This window comes from Phyllostomus hastatus, unplaced genomic scaffold (genome assembly GCF_019186645.2).
Source record: "Phyllostomus hastatus isolate PE091 unplaced genomic scaffold, TTU_PhHast_1.1 phas_contig_36, whole genome shotgun sequence".
NCBI classification, from domain to species: Eukaryota; Metazoa; Chordata; class Mammalia; order Chiroptera; family Phyllostomidae; genus Phyllostomus; species Phyllostomus hastatus.
The window spans coordinates 2,641,131-2,662,125 of NW_025333862.1; the positions used below are offsets into that span (position 1 = coordinate 2,641,131).

Below are 20,995 nucleotides of genomic sequence, written 5' to 3' on the forward strand. Positions count from 1 at the left end.
ATTCATCAGAGAGTTCGTAAGAGAGACCCATGAGGTCCTAGAACATACACAAACCCACCCACCTGGGAATCAGCACCAGAAGGGCCCAACTGACTTGTGGGTAACTAGGGAAGTGACTGAGAGCCAGCTGAGAAAGCCCAGTAAGCAGCATTGTTCCCTTTTGGACCCCTCCCCAATATACAGCACCACAACACAGCCATGTGGGTTGCCCCACCCTGGCAAATACTGAAGGCCCCACCCCTTACCACATAACAGGCATGCCAAGACAAAGAAAATATGGCTCAAATGAAAGAATAAATCAAAGCTCCAGAAAAAATGCAACTAAGCGAGGAAGAGATAGCCAGCCTATCAGATGCACAGTTCAAAACACTGGTAATCAGGATGCTCACAGATTTGGTTGAGTATGTTCACAAAACAGAGGAAAAAGTGAAGGCTATAAAAAATGAAATAAACTAAAATGTACAGCAAACCAACAGTGAAGGAAGGAAACTGGGACTCAAATCAATGGTCTGGGACAGAAGGAAGAAATAAACATTCAACCAGAACAGAATGAGGAAACAAGAATTCAAAAAAAAAAAATGAGGATAGGCTTAGGAACTTCTGGGACAAGTTTAAACCTCTGGTTCTAACATGCAAATCATAGGGGTGCCAGAAGGAGAAGAGGAAGAGCAACAAGTAGAAAACTTATTTGAACACATAATGAAGGAGAACTTCCCCAGTCTGGCAAAGGAATAGACTTCTAGGAAGTCCAGGAAACTCAAGAGAGTTCCAAAGAAGTTGGACCCAAGGAAGCACACACTAAGGCACATCATAATTACATTACCCAAGATGAAAGATAAGGACAGAATCTTAAAAGCAGCAAGGGAAAAGGTGACAGTTACCTGCAAAGGAATTCCCATCAGACAATCAGCTGATTTCTCAAAAGCAAGCAAGCAAGAAGAGGCTAGAAAAAAGTATTCCAAGTCATGAAAGGCAAGGACCTACATCCAAGATTGCTCTATTCAGCAAAGCTATCATTTAGAATGGAAGGGCATATAAAGTGCTTCCCAGATAAGGTCAAGTTACAGGAGTTCATCATCACAAAGCCCTTATTATAAGAAATGTTAAAGGGAATTATCTAAGAAAAAGATTAAAAATATGAACAGTAGCGTCATAGGTTCGATTCCCAGTCAGGGTACATGCCTGGGTTGCAGGCCATGACCCCCAGCAACTGCACATTGATGTTTCTCTCTCTCTCCCTCCCTTTCCTCTCTAAAAATAAACAAATAAAATATTAAAAAAATACGAACACTAAAATTACAACAAGCTCACAACTATCAACCACCGAACCTAAAAAACAAACAAACAAAAAAAAACTAAGCAAACAACTAGAACAGGAACAGAATCACAGAAATGGAGATCACATGGAGGGTTATCAGTGGAGAAGGGGAGGACAGGAAGGAGGGAAAGGTACAGAGAATAAGTAGCATAAATGGTAGGTAGAAAATAGACAGGGGGAGGTTAAGAACAGTATGGGAAATGGCAAAGCCCAAGAACTTATATGTATGACCCATGGACATGAACCAAGGTGTGGGAGAATTCAGGTGGGAGGGATTGTGCAAGGTGGAGGGGAATAAATGGGGGGAATGGGACAACTCTAATAGCATAATGTATAAAATACATTAAAAAACCATTATTGTATGAAATGTTTAAGGGACTTATTTATTAAAAAGACCAAAACTATAAAATCAACAATAAAATGGCAGAAAGAAAAATGTATCTATCCACAATTGAATCTAAAAAACTAAGCAAACAAGAACAGAGACAGAATCATGAATATGGAGAGTGTTTTGATGGTTGCTAGGTGGAAGAGGGGAGTGGGGGAATAGGTGAAGAGGTGAGGGGATTAAGAAGTACAAACAGATAGTTACAGAATAGCCCTGGGGATGTAAAGTACAGTATAGGAAATGAAGTAGCCAAAGAACTTATATGCATGACCCATGGACATGAACAATGGTGGTGGGGGGGGTGATTACCTGAGGAAATGGGGGGGGGGGTGCTGGGTGGAGGAGATAAACGGGGAAAAATTGGGACAACTGTAATGGCATAATCAATAAAATATAATTTAAAAAAATAAAAGGAGCAAGCGGGAAAGAAACGGGAAGAATCAAGAGAGCAAGAGGTCTTGTGAAACAAACCCTTAAAATGTTTCAAAAAGGGCACTATCACCTATCATTCCTCTTTAAAGAGTTTGAGGTTGAAAATGACTGAAAATTGACAATTGGATTCAGAAGCATGGAGGTTAAGACCTTGACAAGAGTGATTTTAGTGGACCTATGGAAAGAGTCTCTACTTCAGTGATGTGTTTTCTGTGCTGTTTTGATGGACACCACTGCTACTATTGCCAAATTGCTATTACCACCACATCTCTTCATTTTGGGCTTTCCTATTGCACCTTAAGTTGTGGTAACACTTTCTATGTATTCAATCCCACTGATTTCTGTAACACAGCATTCCATAGTTCTATTTCTCTGTCCACTTATTTAATGAGCTTCATTCTACATGGTCTCCCAAACTGATCTTATCCATTCCCACAGTTTAAACTACCATCCATATAATGATTCCTAAGTATTTCCAACTGAGGCTTTTCCTTCAAGCTTTAGACTCACATACTGGATAACCCATGGCACATTAAAAAAAATAGGTTTATTGAGATGAAATTCACATACCATACAATTCACCCATTTAAAGTGTAAAACTGAAGGTGTTTTAGTACATTAAGATATGTGCAACCATCACCACAGTTAATTTTCAACCATTTTCATCACCTTGAAAAGAAACCCAGTACACGTTAGCTACCATCCCCCCTATCTTCCTAAGATATCTTTAATCTACTTTGCTTCTATAGATTTCCCTACTCTGGACTTTTATATGAATGGAATCATGGACAAGATAGGGAATCATATGGAATATAGCCTTTTGTGACAGGTTGCTTTCACGTAGCATGTTTTCAAGGTTCATCCATGTTGTAGCACATATCAGTAACTTCATTCTTTTTTATCACCAAATATTCCACTGTATGGATAAACCACATTTTGTTTGTCCATTTGTCTGTTGACAGACATTTGGATTGTGTCTACCTTTTCATTCTTATGAATGCTGGTATAAACCTTCACGTATAGGTTTCTGTGTGAACATATGTTTTATTTCATTTTTCTTGCATACATACCCAGCAATGGAATTGCTGGCTTATGATTAACTCTCTATTTAATCATTTGGGGAATCAACAGTCTGTTTTTCAGAGCTGTTTTATCATTTCACATTTCGCACCAGCAATGTTTGAGAGCCCCAATTATCCTTGCTAATACTTGATATCTGACTGTTTTGTTCTAGACATCCTAGTGGATCTGAAGTGGTTACTTCATTGTGGTTTTGATTTGCACTTCCCTGATGACTAGTGATGTCAAGCTTCTTTTCATGCACTTATTGAACACTTTTGTCTTCTTTGGAGAAATGCCTATCAGATAGTTTGACCTTTTTATGTTGGGCTATTTGTCTTCTTTATTATTGGGTTGTAAGCTTTTTATATATTCTACATACAGACCCTTTTCACATATGATTTGCAAGTGTTTTCTCCCATTCTGTGGGTTGTTTTTTCACTTTTTTGATGGTGTCCTTTAGAAGGACAAAATTTTTAATTTTGATGAGGTCCAGCTTACCTTTCTTCTGTTGCTCATTTTTCTTTTAAAATATTTTATTGATTATGCTGTTACAGTTGTCCCATTTTCCTCCATTCACTCCCCTCCACCCTGTGCGCACCATCCCACCCACATTCCCCCCACCTTTAGCTCATGTCCATATGTCATAAGTTCTTTGGCTTCTACATTTCCCATACTATTCTTACCCTCCCCCTGTCTATTTTCTACCTACCATCTATGCTACTTATTCTCTGTACCTTTTACCCCTTTCCCCCTCCCCTTACCCACTGTTAACCCTCCATGTGATCTCCATTTCTGATTCTGTTCCTGTTCTAGTTGTTTGCTTAGTTTGTTTTTGTTTTTGTGTTAGGCATGGTTGTTAATAATTGTGTTTGCTGTCATTTTACTGTACATTTTTTTGTCTTTTTTTCTTAGATAAGTCCCTTTAACATTTCATATAATAAGAGGTTAGTGATGATGAACTCCTGTAACTTGACCTTATCTGAGAAGCACTTTATCTGCCCTTCCATTCTAAATGAAAGCTTTGCTGGATAATCTTGGATGTAGGTCCTTGCCTTCCATGACTTGGAATACTTCTTTCCAGCCCCTTCTTGCCTGTAAGGTCTCTTTTGAGAAATTAGCTGATAGTCTGATGGGAACGCCTTTGTAGGTAACTCTCTCCTTTTGTCTTGCTGCTTTTAAGGTTCTGTCCTTATCTTTCATCTTGGGTAATGTAATTATGATGTGCCTTGGTGTGTGCTTCCTTGGGTCCAACTTCTTTGGAACTCTCTTGAGTTTCCTGGACTTCCTAGAAGTCTATTCCTTTGCCAGACTGGGGAAGTTCTCCTTCATTATTTGTTCAAATAAGTTTTCCACTAGTTGCTCTTCCTCTTCTTTCTGGTACCCGTATAATTTGGATGCAGAATGTTTAAAGATGTCCTGGAGGTTCCTAAGCCTCTCATTTTTTTTAATTCTTTTCTTTTCATTCTTTTCTGATTGGGTGTTTCTTTCTTCCTTCTGGTCCACTCAATTTTGAGTCCCAGTTTCCTTCCCATTACTATTGGTTCCCTGTACATTTTCCTTTATTTCACTTAGTGTAGCCTCAATTTTTTCATCTAATTTGTGACTAAATTCAACCAATTCTGTGAGCATCCTTATTACTAGTGTTTTGAACTGTGCATCTGATAGGTTGGCTATCTCTTCATCACTCCGTTGTATTTTTTTCTGGAGCTTTGCTCTGTTCTTTCATTTGGGCCATTTTTTTTCTTTTGTCTTGACTCACCTAGTACTACATTGTGAGGGGTGGAGCCTTAGGTGTTCACCCCGGGCGGGGGTGGGGGGGAGCAACCCAGTCACTGGATTGTGATGCTGTATGTGGGGCAGGGGTCCGAGAAGGAACAACAGAGGTTGCTCTGCTCTCTGCTAGTTTTCAGATACTTCCCCCACTTCCCACAAGCAAATTGGGCCCTTCTGGTGCTGATTCCCAGGTGTGTGGGTTTGTGTACATTCTGGGACCCTGTGGGTCTCTCCAACTAATTCTCCTGTGAGGCTGGGAGTTTCTCCTGGCACCTCAACCCCAACAGGTGTTTTCAATCAGTGTTTTGAGGCTTTATTCCCCCATGCTGGGACCCTGGGTTGTGCGGTCTGTCTCACTTCCAAGTTTTGCCTGGTTTATCTGCACGTGCATGTGGGACCACCTGGTCTGCCAGCCACCACTTAACTGCAAGCCCTCTTGGTCCTGGCTGCCCGACTCCACCCCTCCTACCAGTCTGCATGAATGTGTCTACTTTAACACCTTGGTTGTTGGACTTCCATACAGTTCACTCTTCTGTCAGTACTGGTTATTTATTGTTTTTAAATTGTTGTCCTTTTGGTTGTGCGAGGAGGCACAGTGTGTCTACCTATGCCTGCATTTTGGCCGGAAGTCCCTGTTTTTTTTTTTTCTTTCTTTAAAGATTTTAATTTTTTAGAGAGATAGGGAAGGAGGGAGAAAGAGGCAGAGAAACATTGATGTGTGAGAGATACACCAACCAGTTGCCTCTGGCACACCCACAACCGAGTACCTGGGACCTTGCACTACAACCCAGGCATCTGCCAACTGGGAATCGAACTGGTGACCATTTGGTCCACAGGCTGGCACTCAGTCCACTGAACCACACCAGCCAGGGTTTGTTGCTTGTTTTTGATGTCCTTTTTAAGAACCCTTAATCAAATCCAAAGTTATTAAGTTTTTACCCCTGTGGTTTCTTCTAAGAGCTTTATAGTTTTGTTACTTTTAGGTCTTTATCTATTCTGAGTTTTTGTATATGGTGCAAGGGAAGGACTGAACTCAGTCTTTTGCATGTGGCTATCCAGTTGTCCCAAAACCATTCTTTCCCCATTGGACGGTTTTTCACCCTTGTAAAAAATGACCTCATCATGGATGCATGAGTTTATTTCTGGGCCCTTAATTGTATTCCATTGGTATCTATGTCTATTCTTGTGCCAGTACCACACTGGTTGGATTGCCATTGTTGTGTAGTAAGTTTTGAAATTGGAAAGTGTGAACTTCATCTATTTTTCTTTTTCACGATTGTTTTTTCTGAGTCCATTGTGACTCCATAGGAATTTTAGAACTAGCTAATCAGTTTCCACAAAGTCAGCTGGGATTCTGGCAGGGATTGCACTAAATCTAGAGATTGTTTAGGGAATGTTGCTATTTTAACAGTGTTAAGTCTTCTGCTTCATGAACATGAGATGTTTTTCCATTTTAGGTTTTCCTTCCTTCAATAGTTTTGCAGTTTTCACATTAAATTTTGTATGTTTTGTTAAATTTATTTCTAACTATTCTTTCCTTAAGTATTCTTTTTGATGCTATTGTGAATGGCACTGCTTTCCTAATTTCATTTTTTGGATTGTTCACTGCAAATGTATAGAAATACAATTGATTTTTGTACATTGACCTTATGTTCTGAAACCCTGTTGAGCTCATTTAGTTCTTACAGTTTTGTAAGGGATTCCTTAGGATTTTCTACATACAAGATCATGCCATCTGCAAATATTTTATTTCTTCCTTTCCAATCTCAATGCTTTTTATTTCCTTTTCTTCCCTAATTCCAGGCTAGAACCTCCAGCACATTGACTAGAAGTGGCAAGAGCTGATATTCTTGTGTTTGTTGTTCCTGATCTCAGCATCTAGAGTTCCACTATTATGTTAGCCGTAGGTTTTTTGTACCATGCACTTTATCAAGTTGAGGATGTTCCTTCCTATTCCCATCAATGGCACTTTAACATTACCAAACTGAACAACCTTTGCTCTACCTTCTGTCAAACTCAAACTGCTCCTATTCTTATGTCTTAGTTCACACCATTGTTCTGTCTTTGGTTGCATTCCCTGGAACTAGTCTGAGAAAGTGATTCTATGCAAGTGGTTAACTACATGTTTAGTAGTGAGAGAAGCAAGACAAGACAGGGGAAAAATATGGGTTCGGCTGATTAGCTTCCACTGGGAACTTCTGGCACATTTATCCCAGCTTGAGGAATATCGCACCCTCGTATCATTTGCAAATAACACTTATTACATAGTATTGCTGATAATGTAATTTCTATCAAAACGCCAGCTGACTTCTTTGCAGAAATTGATATCATGCCATTGGCCGTGGCGCTGTCCCTGGGAGGGTATAACCTTCCAGAAGTTTCCAGCAGTGGCCCCTGTTGGCACAAAGAGCAGTTCTCAAGGGATGTAGCTATGAGCTATTAGCAGCTAACATTCATACTTCCCAGTAAAAGGGATCTAGACACAATACCAACAATGTTTATTATAGTCAAACTCTAGCATTGCTCAGATTCATTTGCTTTGTACATTAAGTTCACTCTATTCAGGCAGATTCTCCAGTATTCTGGTCCCTATTTCTGGGAAGACCTAGAAGAGGAGATTCCGAGCCCTGGAGATCATGCTGCCATCAGGCCATAATTGTTTACTCACATAAAACAGTATCAGAGGATCAAGAAATAGCCTAGGGATCACATGTGCATCAAACACTTTCCTCTTGCATCCATAATGTAGCAACAGTCCTACCTCCGCATAACAGTCAATTATCTCAAACAGTACAGTAGCTCCTTTCTTTGCCAGATAGTTTGCTGGCATTAGCAGCCCAATGTGACCAGATGACAGCCCTATCTTTAAATTTACCAAGAGTCTTATGTAGTGCCTTACAGAAGCATTCCCCCTTCTGGGAACCACGACCTCTAGACCCACAGAAATAAGTTGTAGGGATAGGAAGCACAAATCCTCTGGTGGATGAGTGGGAATAATGCTGAATAAGCGTCCCTATTATTTTTACTCCTTGATTCTAGAGCCTATGATATATCTACCTACGGGGGATAAAGCACCCTATTCTTGCTGGTGTCACAAAAATACCTTCAAAAGGCCATTCTACTACTCTACCAGGTCAGAAGCTTCTAGATGGAAAAGTATTTGGTAGGAACAGCGGATCACATTATGTGCCCATTGCTGCACCTGTTTTGCCATTAAGTGGGTCCCTTGTTTCAAGGTATAATTATGTAGAACCCCATGGCAGTAAATCAAATATCTGACTCCTTGGGTGGCAGTACTGGCTGAGGCACTTTAGGTAGGATAGGCAAAGCAAAATATGTATCAGTCCTAATGAGAATTGTTGCCTTTTTCAGAATGGAAAAGGTTCAATATAATCAACTTGTCACCAAGTGGCTGGTTGTTCTTTTAGAGCAGTGGTACTGACCTAGGGGATTAGCATTGCTTTGTTGGTGACAGGTTGGACATTTAGAAACAGCACTAGCTAGGTGAGAAAGAAGTCCATGCTAATAGGCCAATAAATACCTTCTACCTCTGCCATGGTGGTGACCTGGGATAGGTAAGGCAGTCTTGAAATCATCCCATCCATTTGGTTATTTAGTACTTTTCTGGTGAGCACTTTTACAAGTCCCACTCTCATAGATCACCCCAAATGCTCCACATCAGACCTTGTTTCCCACCATTTCCCTATTTTGCTCCACTTGGGTCCCTGACCAATAGCCCACTGACCGTGGGCTATATATCTTTGCCTCAGGCCACTTCTCTCTCCAGACATGGATGATTAGGTACATTGTCTAAAGCCCTACTCATTGAATTTCCCCTCACCATTGTCTTTCAGGATTACTCTGGATAGGGCTGTTGAGAAGTGGTGGTCCACAGCTGGCTTTCCCTAACATATCATGCCAACCCATCCATGAACCAGACCTGGATGTGTTTCCTCCTCTATCAAATGGTTAAAGAATTCTTATGCTACCTTACGTATGAACTAGGAGAAAGGTATCAGTGCAACACACGTAAGTAATATGGAGGTCTAGGGCTCCTTGTTCAATTTAACTTACTTGTGCCCACCAAGTTTACCTGGGTTTCTTCTCAAATGTGTAATTTCCACTGTAAGATAGATTGCTATTGTATCCACCCAATCTTATAGCCTGGCAGGTCTGACAAGAACCAGCTGATTACATAGGTAACTGGTCACAGTCACTTGATATCTTGTGGTTAGGCACCGAGTCTCTATCAGAAACTAACAGTATGCCAGAAGACACTTTTCAAATGGTGAAACTTTAGTAGAGATGACATTACCTTACTCCAGAACCTTAAAGGTCTATATTGGGCATCTCCTACCGTGGCTTGCCAGAGAATCCACCAAGCATATTTTCATTCCACAGATACCGCCAGTGCCATGGAATTTTCTGAGGCACTGTGCTTCTTTCTTGGGGGTAAAAGATACAAGATCCAATAACTTACCTTTTACTTTGGAGAGGATGTTTTAGAATGCTGGACTCAAAAATTTAATGTGACAGGGCCCTGCACTTTTGCAGGTTTTTATCTCCCACCCCCTGGATGCGTGTCTCACCAAGGAATCCAGAGTACAGCAGGTCCCTGAATAATGTTGTTTCCTTATAATGATGAGATGCTGCAGGAACTTAAGTCTTGTTTGTATTAATTAGCCTATGGTAAAATTGGTTTCATTACATGTTTCACTTAATTCACAGAACCTATCGATGTTGTTAAATGCAGCCTGGAAGCTGGGCAAGGAATTGTGACTTTTCATTGAAGTTACTGATCTCAGCATCCTATTCACCCATTCTTGGTCTCTATTTAAATTATATATAAATCAATATCCTCCTGAGCTGCCCCTCTCTCTGGTCTGTAGGATCACCCATGTTCTGTTGGCCATATTTGTTGAATCATGCTGCCAAAACAGAATTTACCCATCCTGCCAAAGTCATGTCATCCCCACTACTTTGAGGAATATCAGATCTTAAACATCTCCTTCCATCAGCCTCCATCAACAGAGAGACAGCCACTTCTAAACTTCACAAAGATGCTAGTTACCCCTTTAATAGTGCCTTTCCTTTATAAGAAATTTTTTTCCCAGGCCTTCATGAGGAACAGTCAGCTGGTAGGGTTTCCAGTATAACAGACATTCAATCCTATATACCCACTTTCTCTAAGGCTTTTGATTATATCTCATATGGTCTGTCACCTCAACTTCATTTACTATGGGCCATTATTTTTCCCAAGCTCCCAAAAGCCTATTATAAGTACCTCACAGGGACCTTGCCAGGATGATTCACAGCCATAAGAAAGTGTCCATATGATCACAAATTCTGTATAAATTTGATTCTTAATTCTGAAACCATGCAAACAACCAAATTTCTAACACAGAGAACTTTGGAACAAAGAAGCACCTCCTTTAAAGTTTGAGAGCAGCATAAACACTTCATATGTAGCTGAAACCCAAGCTTTGTGATGATCATTTTTAAGTGTCAGAAAAGGTAGCCTAGAAAAACACTAGAGATATCCTTATAGTGACTGATTGTTGAAGAAAGTTTACTAGAGGCAACCCTTACCTAGGAAAGACGTAAATATAGAAATGTATCAATTTGACTGGTAGAGCTACTGAGAGACTGGGGAGGGCCCCAGAGTAGTGCTACTCAAAGGTGGTTTGAAGACTTACACTGGCCTCTGAACATTTTTTTTTTTACCATATATTTGGGGTGTTCAGAAACTTTGTAGCATTTTGACACTGTCATGATATTAAAGTGCATGATCAATGGACTTATCCTGATCAGTTTGACTACTGTCAAATTTGCGTGGTGGTGAGCATTCAGTTTGAACTGCACACTCGTCACAGGCAACAGGAACACATATTAGTGGTACAAAGCACTGGATATTTATAAAACAAAAAACCTGGTCCTTTACCACAGTCTGAGAAAGACTGCGCTATCCTTCTACAAGTCTTAGAATAATTCAAGTAGTGTTTTTAGAACACAAAGCTAGTTTGTTCACATTCAATCAAAATTAAAATTAAGTGGCTTGAGAACAAAACTAAAGTAGACTAGGACAGGGGTCCCCAACCCCTGGGCCATGGACCCTGTTAGGAAGCAGGCCACATAACAGGAGGTGATCTGGAATGGAATACACTTGAATCATCTCAAAACTATTCCCTCCACCCCAGTCCATGGAAAAATAGTCTTCCACAAAATTGGTTCCTGGTGCCAAAAAGGTTGGGGACCACTGGACTACAGCATCTGTTTAGATTCCTGGAGTAAGCCCTGGCCAGTCCAGCAAAAGGTGAGAATTTATAAAGAAAATTGGCAGTACAGTAGGTACACAGTTCAAGGGGCAGGGCCCTGTAGTCTTCTCTCCTCCTTCTCCATCCTTATCTGGTTTTTGGCAGGAGCTAAAGAAGGGATTATTCTGGCCATTTAGGTCAATAACCATCATCACAAGTCTGTCTACACTTTCCCCTTCTCTTACAGAGTAGGAGTCTCAGATTCGGACCTGGGCTGTTCCATACTCTGATAAGGAACAGTAGCTAGACTATCCCCAAAAGCCTGGGGCCTCAGGAATACCACCTCCCTTGCCAATACCACAGAACATGTGAGATCTTATGGGCTCAAAAGGCTTACCCCAGGGGAAAGTGACATGTCAGGAGCTGAAAGTGAATTTGCTTTGGTAGTTATTTTCTGAGTGCTGAACCAGGACGGCCAGCTGGTCTGACCAATATCCATCAACATATGGCAGCCAAGGCCCACAAATCCACTAGCTCTCATAGAGAAGGACAAGATCACTTCAAAGAAAAATAATTTAGAAAACATAACAACAAAATATTAACATTAATAAAAATGTGAAATATTAAAATCAATACAAATGAAAGGGCTTCCCAGATTGAAATACTCAGAGGAAATGAGGAAAGGTCATCAGTCTCCTTTGCCAAATGAAGTACAAATTGAGCTGGGGAAGAGGGGTGGTGGTGGAACACATCAGTGCAATGTTATACAGGACTAGTCTGCTAAAATTATCCAGCAGCTGAATAATTTTATTCAGCTGACACAAGTTGAGGAAGATCAGAAAAAGACCTGGATGAAAAACAGGCCACACTCCTCACTCAAAATATTTATTAGTCTGGAAAAAGGACCTAGGCCACACCCCACACTTTCCCAAACCACCTTCCTGAATCAAGGGACAGGATTCAAAGTAGTTGTTTCAGATAAGTCCAAATGTATCTGGGGAAGAACAGTCACTCACTTCCTATATCTGACATTATAATTATATTGTGTTTACCAGGGAGAGAAGGGGCCAGTGAAAACAGTAGATGGACTAGATGAGAGGAAACAGGACAGGCCCTTCTTTGTCAGTTTGGGCTTGGAGAAAGGTCGAAATAAATCAGTATTTTTTTAATGAGGGGAGATAAGAAAGGCAAAGAAAGGTCAGGGGCTGGATTCATCCAGATCACATAGCATTATGGAAAGAACCAGCACAGCAACTTGAGTTCTCAGGCTGCAACAGGAAGTTGAGGACTCAGCACGTCGGGAGAGGAGAATCCCAGGACTTGTCTTTCAACCCTACTGTCATTAGATGCAAAAGCCTGCACTGCCTTTCCCCTCAGAGAATTCAAAAAGGTCTGTCTGAAGGCAAGAGGGTATGGTGACAGACCTATAGCTCCAGCCGAGGCAAGGTTACTCCCCATTCATTTCCAAATGACCTGTCCAAGAGACTACAGAAATAGAGTCCCAAGACTCCGTCCCTGCTCCTCAGGCCCCAGAGAAGGGAGTGGAGACAAGGCACGAAGACCCTGGGTACAAAGGTGAACATCAATGTGGGCAAACGTAACCTTATTTTGGGAGGAGGAAGAAGATGCATGCTTCCTAAAAGGGAAGCCTTCCTTCACTTGGTAGGTAGGTATCTGTGCCTTTGCTAGCAGCAGAAACCACAATCAAAAGGGCTCACAGAAATGGCCCCGCAGAACAGGTCTTATTCCTAGAAAGAGAGGGGAAAAACATCAGTTGGTATTGGCACCATCTTGGATGGGATGACAGAGGGCAGCGGGCAGACCACTCCCACAGGCAACATTCCTGCCTCAGCTCCCAGTGGTTCTGCTGACTCCAGACATTCCCCATGGCTGGGAATCAGGGAGGAAACGTGTTGTGTTTCACATGATCAGACACTGTTCGCCACTGGCACCTGGTGGGCCTGACAGATTGAGGGCATCCAGGTCAAAGTTGAGGCCAGGAGGCTGGAGAGAGATGAAGGGACTCAGATAACTGCTCACATTTTAGGTCAGAGCACCTGAAGGTTTGTCCCCAGTAGCCACAATTATCACTTGAGGTGCAATCACTAAAGGTTAAAGAATTCTAGAACCCTGGGCTAAGATTAAAATCTAGAAGATATACTCACCATCTCCCCAGCCAGTTCTTTTGGAGGATGGCCCAAATCTTGTAGCTGGAAAATAAAGAGAAACATGAGACAGAAAAAATCCCAAAGGACAATATGGCAGCTAAAAAAAATAATCTGAGCTATGATCTTTGCTTTCTCCCGAGGACCATGCTATGTAGCCTCTCTTGTGCTCTCTGTTCCACCTGGGTTTGGCAATGTGGTCTCCTTCCCAGACACATCCTCCACCAAACACTCAACAGTGGGCAGTTGGTAGAATTGCCTTCCTTACCTGTTGCATTAGATCCAGCACCACCTCAAAACGAGCTTTCTGGGTGGCCTCATTGTCTGTGGGGGTTTCTGCCTCAAATTGCTTACATATCTTGCCCATGACACTGTGTTGTTCCTGATATTTTTCAAATTGTTGTGGAGGTAGAGATTCCCGGTGACTCTGTAACCATTCTGGATACTAAGGAAAGAGAAAATGAGAAGAATTGAGTCAACAATGGATAAGGAAGGGCAATAAAATATGAAGAACAACAAAGTACCAAGAGGAGGGGAACAGAAGAGATGGAAAAGGTATATAAGCTAGTTCAGCATGAAAAGTAGCACTGACCCCAACCAACCACCTGGCATTTATGATCACCAGACAATGGCAAACTTCCTCCACGAAAGGCCAGGCAGTAAATATTTTAGGCTTTAAGGGCCACATATGGTCTCTGTCACATATTTTCTCTTTTCTCTCATTTTCTTCAATTTTACAACCTTTAAAAATGTAAGAATTAGATCTGGTCCACCCAGATCCTTGTCTGCTGACTCCTTGATACACTATTCATTTCACACTTGATCACATGTTGCCCTGTATCACTGAAAAGCTTCTATTCCAGTATTTCATCTAGTTAAAAAAACTATAAGGTCTTTCATGGCAGGGACCATCATTTAAATTACTTTTAAGTTTTTCATAGCAAAAAGCCAGTACATCTTCAGTGAAAGCTTGTTGGAGAAACGAATGAAGTTAGAAATGCAAGGGGTTTGATCAGACAACAAAAGAATATTAAACTAGTGTACAACAAACTAGAGCTGAAGGATTTCCCCTTCCACCTTAACTATCCTCAGTGTGGTAGTGCTTTATTCTCTTAGAGACACAACTTCTCTCCAACTCTCGCCAATCTGCATAAATAAACATGAGAGAAAGAAAAACAAATGGACTTATGTACTGGAGTTTCTCTATCTCTGTAGGTTCTAAGCAAAGTAGCCCATGTAAGTTGATACAATGGAAAAAAAAAAGCAGAAATAGGAGCTCACAAACCTTTTCTGTGATCTCCTTCAGTGATGGGTACAGCACATCCTTGGACAGTAGGTTCTGCATGATACTCTGCATGATAGGGAGGATGTTTCCTTCTCCATCCCCTTCATCCATGCCCAGCCCTTCTATGGCCTTGGTTAGCTCCTCTTCTGACATGCCTGAGTTCTAGGAAGGATAGGAGAGAGGTAAGCAAGTATATCACCTTCTTGGGATGCTTACTACCCTTTGAGGTGGGAAAAAAAACTATTTAAATTTGCCTGTAGCAAAACAGCAAGGAAGGGACAGACTTGGGATAATACCAAGAGAGCCTGTCTTTGAGACTCTGCTAGTGAAGTATCTGAGAATGGGCTCCTAGTGGTTCCCTACCTCTTCCCCCTCACCTGCAGGTCAGTGGCATTTTTGGCTAGTCCACTTAGTGTCTCCTTTAGGCAAGAAGTGAATTCTTGTTGGGAAGTCGCATCACTACCTAGGTGAAATCAAAAGAGCCAAGGTCATTTGTAATTTTAACTATTTGCTTACCTAGACTGATCCATTACCAGCTTGGGTATGGAATATTTAGTAGTAAGTCACTAGCACTCCCAATTTTTTAACACTCTATGGTTATTTTCAGTCATTTTAACAAATCTACATGGACTGTGTGTTAGTCTGTACTCCATGATGACACCCATGATAACACTGCAACCTTTAAAAGGACCAGTTTTCAATAATACTTCCAATTACATTCCACCTATCTCATTCCTTTCATCAGCAGGGTTCCCATCCCTCTGTCATCTCCTCCTTCACCCTATGGCAGTGGTATCATGATTGCTATCAATTTTACTAAGAATTTTGGTGGTCTCAAGCAAGGATGACTTAAGGTATTTGTTCAGATATTTCCAGTTGTCTGGGCCCCCTCTCACCCACTCTTCCAGCAGCCTCTGAGAGCTTTTGAAACTGCTCCACCAGGTGGGGCTCTTCCTCAGCCAACTCCTTCATTGCATTCTCGAACTCTGCAGTGGCTTGGGAAGCCAGCTCACTATCAAACAGTTCCTGGAAAAACTTCTCTTGGGAGGCGAAGAGGGCATCCTACAGGGGAAGAGTGGCCAAAATGTATCTCTTGGCACTGCACTGCACCTTGCCTCTGACAGACGCCACAGTCAGAGGCTCTGGGAAATACCGTGCCTTCCTCCTACCTACCTCCACTGGAAATTCTAATTACCTCCCTTATGAGGACAGCAAGAAAAGTATCTGGCCTCTGAGGGAAGGGTATAGAGTGGCATTCCCAAACCAATCATTTAAACTTGCTCTTTTCTCAAGGAACTTCCTTGATACCACTCCACCTCAACTCCCTGTTTTACAGGGACTGAGGCTTGCAAGAACACTCAGCAATGTGACCTCAAGACACCCTCCTCCCACTCCCCTCTGGTCCAGAGGCCTGCCCCCACCTCCTCTATTCAAAGCTGCATGCCATCCCGTCCCCCTCCCTTAAGAAGGTGGAATTTATACTTTGGCAGTGTCTCCTGGCGATCTCTTCTGGGGCCCTGAAGCATCAGGGGCCGTGGTGGTAGGAGGGGGTGCTGGGGAGGGTCTGGCTTTATCGAAATCATCAAGAGCACCTTCAGAGACAAGATACATGGCATGTGTGTTGGGGATGAATGAGAATGAAAGGCTGGGGGTGGGGTTCTGGACAAAGCACTGAGAGAACAATCTTTCAAGCTGCCAACTTTCCTCAATTTTTCTCCTTTTTTTGAGTCTCCCTATTATGGCCCACTCCTCAGTAAGCCTCCCAATTCCCTCCACATTACCTGATTTATTGTAGTCAAAGGAGGGAAAACACCTTAAGGTGGAACAGGCATCTCTCTCAGAGCCAGGAAGTAAGTTAAAAGAAATTCTGCAGAAACCTACCTACATAGTGTGCCTTCTTTGTCACACTGTAATAGATGCAACAGGAGCAGAGAACACCGACTGTCCTTATGCACCCCCCACCCCCATCTCACACTGAAGCCCCAAAGGGAATAATCTTTGTCAAGAAAGCAAAAGCCACAAGGTGTCCCACCCAACTTCCCATGGGGTCCTGGTACTAATGCAAACTGAGGGACACCAAACAGCACTCTATGGAAGGCTATTAAACTCTCTTATTTTCCAATTTAGCTCCCCTTTGGCAAAGCTCCGAGAGGTCCCTCTGGCCCTATTTCTACAGATGACTGTGTACCAATTCACACTTGGCACTCTTGACTGTTTCTGTTCATCCTTCCGCCTGCCCATATCTCTGTGACTGGGCATGAGAAAAAAATATTTACCTTTGCCCTGAAAAGCCTGGGTCCTCACTACCATTCTGCTTGCCAGGCCTAAGAGGAGAGCATTAGCCCCACTCTGGGCAACACACCAAGAGGAATGGAGGACATGGCTAAGGAAAAAAGAACATTCACCCTCATTCAGGAGGGTGAATTGTCTTCCCTGAGACTTTCTCATTTCCAGTTTTTCAAAATAATAGAAAGGGAGTCAGCTTCAGCTCTGACATGAGGAAAAAACTGGATAAAGGGGCCTCGTGAGGTTAAGGTCAAAAGCCTGGGAGAAGGAAGGACGTGTCTTCTGTGTTAAAGGGGATAGGGCACTGCAAAGAATGGTACACTAAGAGTTTATATAAGCAATTTGTAGGTGTCCGCTTCACAGCTGACAGAGGACCAAATGCTTCTGCTGGCTGGAAGGAAGTTCGACTTCGAGAACTTACTAATCTAAAGCAAGCGGGCTTTGGAGCCTGATCTTGAAACATCATCAGCTGTGTTACTGTCTCTCCTTTGGCAGGGAGATCAACAGTCTGAGCCCTCATGGGCTCAAGGCGAACTCCCCAGCTCCCGTTGCGGAGGAAGGAGAAGGGGACTGTGAGATGTTCTTCTAAGTCGCAGTCAGACCCTCAGCCCCCGTCCAATCTTTGGGCAGCCTCCCCAACTCCGCCCCAAATATCTAACTTAACGCCTTGAACGGGTCCTCACACCCGCCCTCCTCGGGTATTTCCATGACGGGTTCCTACTTTCCAAAAGCTCTTCCAATTCCTGATCCGCGTCAGCCCCGACCCCACAGTCCTCCTGTGCGGCAGCCATCTTGTTCCCTCTGTCGCACCGTAGGAGGCGAGACTCCTTGGTGCTGCGTTTCCCGCCTCTTCCGCTTCTGCGACCAATAGCAACGTGGGTCAGTGCGGCGCCGTCGTTTTTAAAGGGACAGGGAGCTTTGGGGATTTTTCCTCCCCTTTTTTGTCAGAACCGGAACAGAAGAGGCCTTACCATTATCTTTTGCTAGGTTTCTTATGGCCTATCCTTTCTGTCAACTTTCCGCATTTTCCAGAGAAATAGCTCTTCCATTATTTTTCTCGACACTTAACACTTTCTGCCATACTATGTATTTTGCTTATTTATATGGTTTATTGTCTTCCTTTCCCTCTTCCCCGGTCTCTCTCCCAATAGAATTTTAGCACTATGAGGCAAGGATCTTCGTCCTGTTGTCTTCACTGCTGTATTCTCAGCTCCTAGGCTAAGGCCTAGGCCCTAAGGAAGTTCGATGGGCTCTCCCCGCACCCTTATGAAGCACATTTCTCTGCGGAATATAACGGACAGCAGTTTCCTGTTCTCAATTAGACTGTTCAATCAAAGGATACAGGGCCAGGACCTTGGAATTCAACGTTGGTTGAATCAATTCAGGCAGAAAAAGTGACGCTGGGACCTTGAACTAAGCAAGAGGGCAATGAATGTAGTAGTAACAGACCTTCCTTCCCTGATCCATCTCCTTTTCTTTGTACAGAACCCAACCTCCAATGGAGTGAATTTAGGAAGGATCACACACAAAGAATTCAAGACATCTCCCTCATCTGGGATTGTTCTCCTATTCAGAACTGTCAGAATAAAGAAACTGCCTCAGACACAAATCTATTTTAGCACTTAGAGGGCATCTACTTTTGTTTAAGACCCCACACAGTGGAGGTCAGATGAATTAGGACCAGTTGTAAAGTAGGCTGGAGGTAGGGACTAGACATATATAGTAAGAATGGCACATGGTCTTAAAAGAGGTAAGAGTAAACTGCTATGAAGTTTAAAAAGAAAAAATCAAGTAAAAATGGAAAAATGTCGCTTCCTGGCTTTCATGCCTGAATACTGTTTCAAGCACCAGATTTGGTACATTTTTGTTCCTTTACAGACAGGGAATACACTTGTAAATTCTAGTCCCAACTCTCACTACATTACTTGGTCAAAACTCTTCACCACTCCAGGCCTCAGATTACAAATACATAACAATAAAGTTGGAACCCTAGGGTCCTTTTCAATTCTAACCTATAATCGAATCCCCTGGCTGCTTTGTACCCAACACCTGTTAACAATCTATCACAAGCTAACTTTCTCATTCAACTCCAAACTGCTCACGTGTATCTTTAACATGACTATAATTATACCAAGCATATGTTTAAAAATAAAACAGGCATTTGTTTGCTTTTCATTAATGTGGTAATACAAGCATGTCAGTAAGGAAAACACTAGATGGTAATGGAGAAAATGAAGACGGAATTGAAAACAAGCATGGTTCTTTTTTTTCTTTTGCATTATTTCTTAAACTTGCTTCTGCTTTTGTCTTTATTGCTGATGCTCCTAACGCTTCATCTCATCATCTCAGTATTTACTCACCTCCTGCCTTTCTAATGTATTGTGAATGGTGTTGCAAAACAGTAATTTACAGCATTTTCTTTATATCAACCTCATTTAAAGACATAATGGCTCTCCACTGCTTATTACATTCTTTCCTGGTATTCACAATTATTTCACATATATCCATAAGCTTATATTCCCCAATTCCATAAGCTTCAAGAGGCATGGGTTACCCACTTTTTTCACATCTCTGAGTTCAGAATAATGTTTATGTTTGTATGCAAAGTTAACTGTAATTTAATTTTTAAACTTACAAAAGATTTTTTTTGCCAAAGTTTATCACCAATTTGCATGTATTTACAAAAAGAATGTTAATAACTTGAGAATGTGTTATCAAAGTAAGGCAGGCTTGGTTTGCAGATACTATACTTGAGAAAACAACTCTTAAAGCTAAAAAAAATATAAAGGCCTCTGCTCTTTTGACACAGGGATTCCATTTCTAGTTTATCCTACAAACACACTTCCCCTACTTAAACATACAGTAACTTGTATGTTCAAGTTATTGACTGCAGCACTGTTTATAATAGCCAAAGACTAGAAATAACCCAAATATACATCAAGAAAGCAACTTACATAAATTATGGTAAATCATACATGGTACACTATGCAGAGAAGTAAAAAGAATGAAGCTCTTTAAAATGCTGATATAAAAAAGTCTCTAAAATATGTTAAATGAAATAACTAACAAGATGCAAAATCATTAAATAGTATGTTTCCATTTATGTATAACAAGAGGATAGCAAAGAAAATCATCACACCTACTTGTATATACATAAAAATTTCTGGAAAGGTAAGGAAGCTAACAACAGCGTTTACTTGTTTTGGGGAAGGTGGTATGAACTCAGTGGCTGCGGAAAGGGATGGGAAGAAGATGCCACAGAACAGCTTATTGATTTTTGAACTATATGAGTATACTTTTTATTGAAAACATAATTTGCTATAAAGATTTTTACTTGAAGAAAGAGGGGGAGGGAGAGAGAGAGGGAGAGAAACATCAATGTGCAAGAGATACATTGACTGGCTGCTTCTCACACACCCCCTGGGGACCGGGCCTCCAACCCAGGCAGGTGCCCTGACTGGGAATCGAACCAATGACCCTTTGGTTTGCAGGTCGGCGCTCAATCCACTGAGCCATACCAGCCAGGGCTGAAAACATAATTTTAATCAAAGGCACAGCATGTCCCTCTACTCAGTCTTAGCACATAGCAAGCAAAATACTGTATTGGCAATGTAATCATTGTAATTTTTTATTTCTAATTAATCTTATATATGTATAGTACACACAAAACATCTAGTACAGTAACAGACATGATAGGTGCTCAGTAAGTACAGGCTATAATTAGCAACAGATGGAAGACTGCAGTCAGTAATGGAATAGGGGGGATATTTGCTTTCTACCATTCTCACGGCAGTTTAATATATCCTATGAAAGATGTGTGCTTTGTTTTAAACAATGGGTATTTACTACTTTTGTAATTAAAAATAATTATCAAAGGAAAGATCTGCTTTGGTGGGGCAGCTGCATGGAGTAAGTAGGAACATGAGAGTATCCAGGAAACAAATGGCAAGCCATGAAACTCTTGCAGAAATTTACTTTATTCAGTGTGAGAAACAAAAAATAAGAACAATGATTGTAAAGAACAAATCAATA

General features: G+C 41.6%; 1 protein-coding gene across 1 annotated transcript; it reads right to left on the reverse strand.

Moving 5' to 3' along the window:
• Positions 1-12,096: 12,096 nt before the first annotated feature.
• On the reverse strand, positions 12,097-17,802 carry PEX19 (peroxisomal biogenesis factor 19). The gene is made up of 8 exons (XM_045841477.1): positions 17,685-17,802; positions 16,160-16,269; positions 15,574-15,739; positions 15,055-15,140; positions 14,678-14,839; positions 13,661-13,837; positions 13,393-13,437; positions 12,097-13,231 (listed from the first exon to the last, which is right to left on the reverse strand). The coding sequence occupies exons 1-8, from the start codon at positions 17,752-17,754 to the stop codon at positions 13,148-13,150; spliced, it is 900 nt and encodes a 299-aa protein (XP_045697433.1). The 5' UTR covers positions 17,755-17,802; the 3' UTR covers positions 12,097-13,147.
• Between the last annotated feature and the right edge of the window lie 3,193 nt (positions 17,803-20,995).

Excerpts from the sequence above, each read along its gene's own strand:
- PEX19 (XM_045841477.1), bottom strand. The coding sequence starts at position 17,754 with ATGGCTGCCGCACAGGAGGACTGTGGGGTCGGGGCTGACGCGGATCAG. Across the intron at positions 15,141-15,573 it reads AGAGGCTGCTGGAAGAGTGG|GTAGTGATGCGACTTCCCAA; the intron begins GTGAGAGGGGGC and ends GATTTCACCTAG. Across the intron at positions 13,838-14,677 it reads TGAAGGAGATCACAGAAAAG|TATCCAGAATGGTTACAGAG; the intron begins GTTTGTGAGCTC and ends CTCTTTCCTTAG.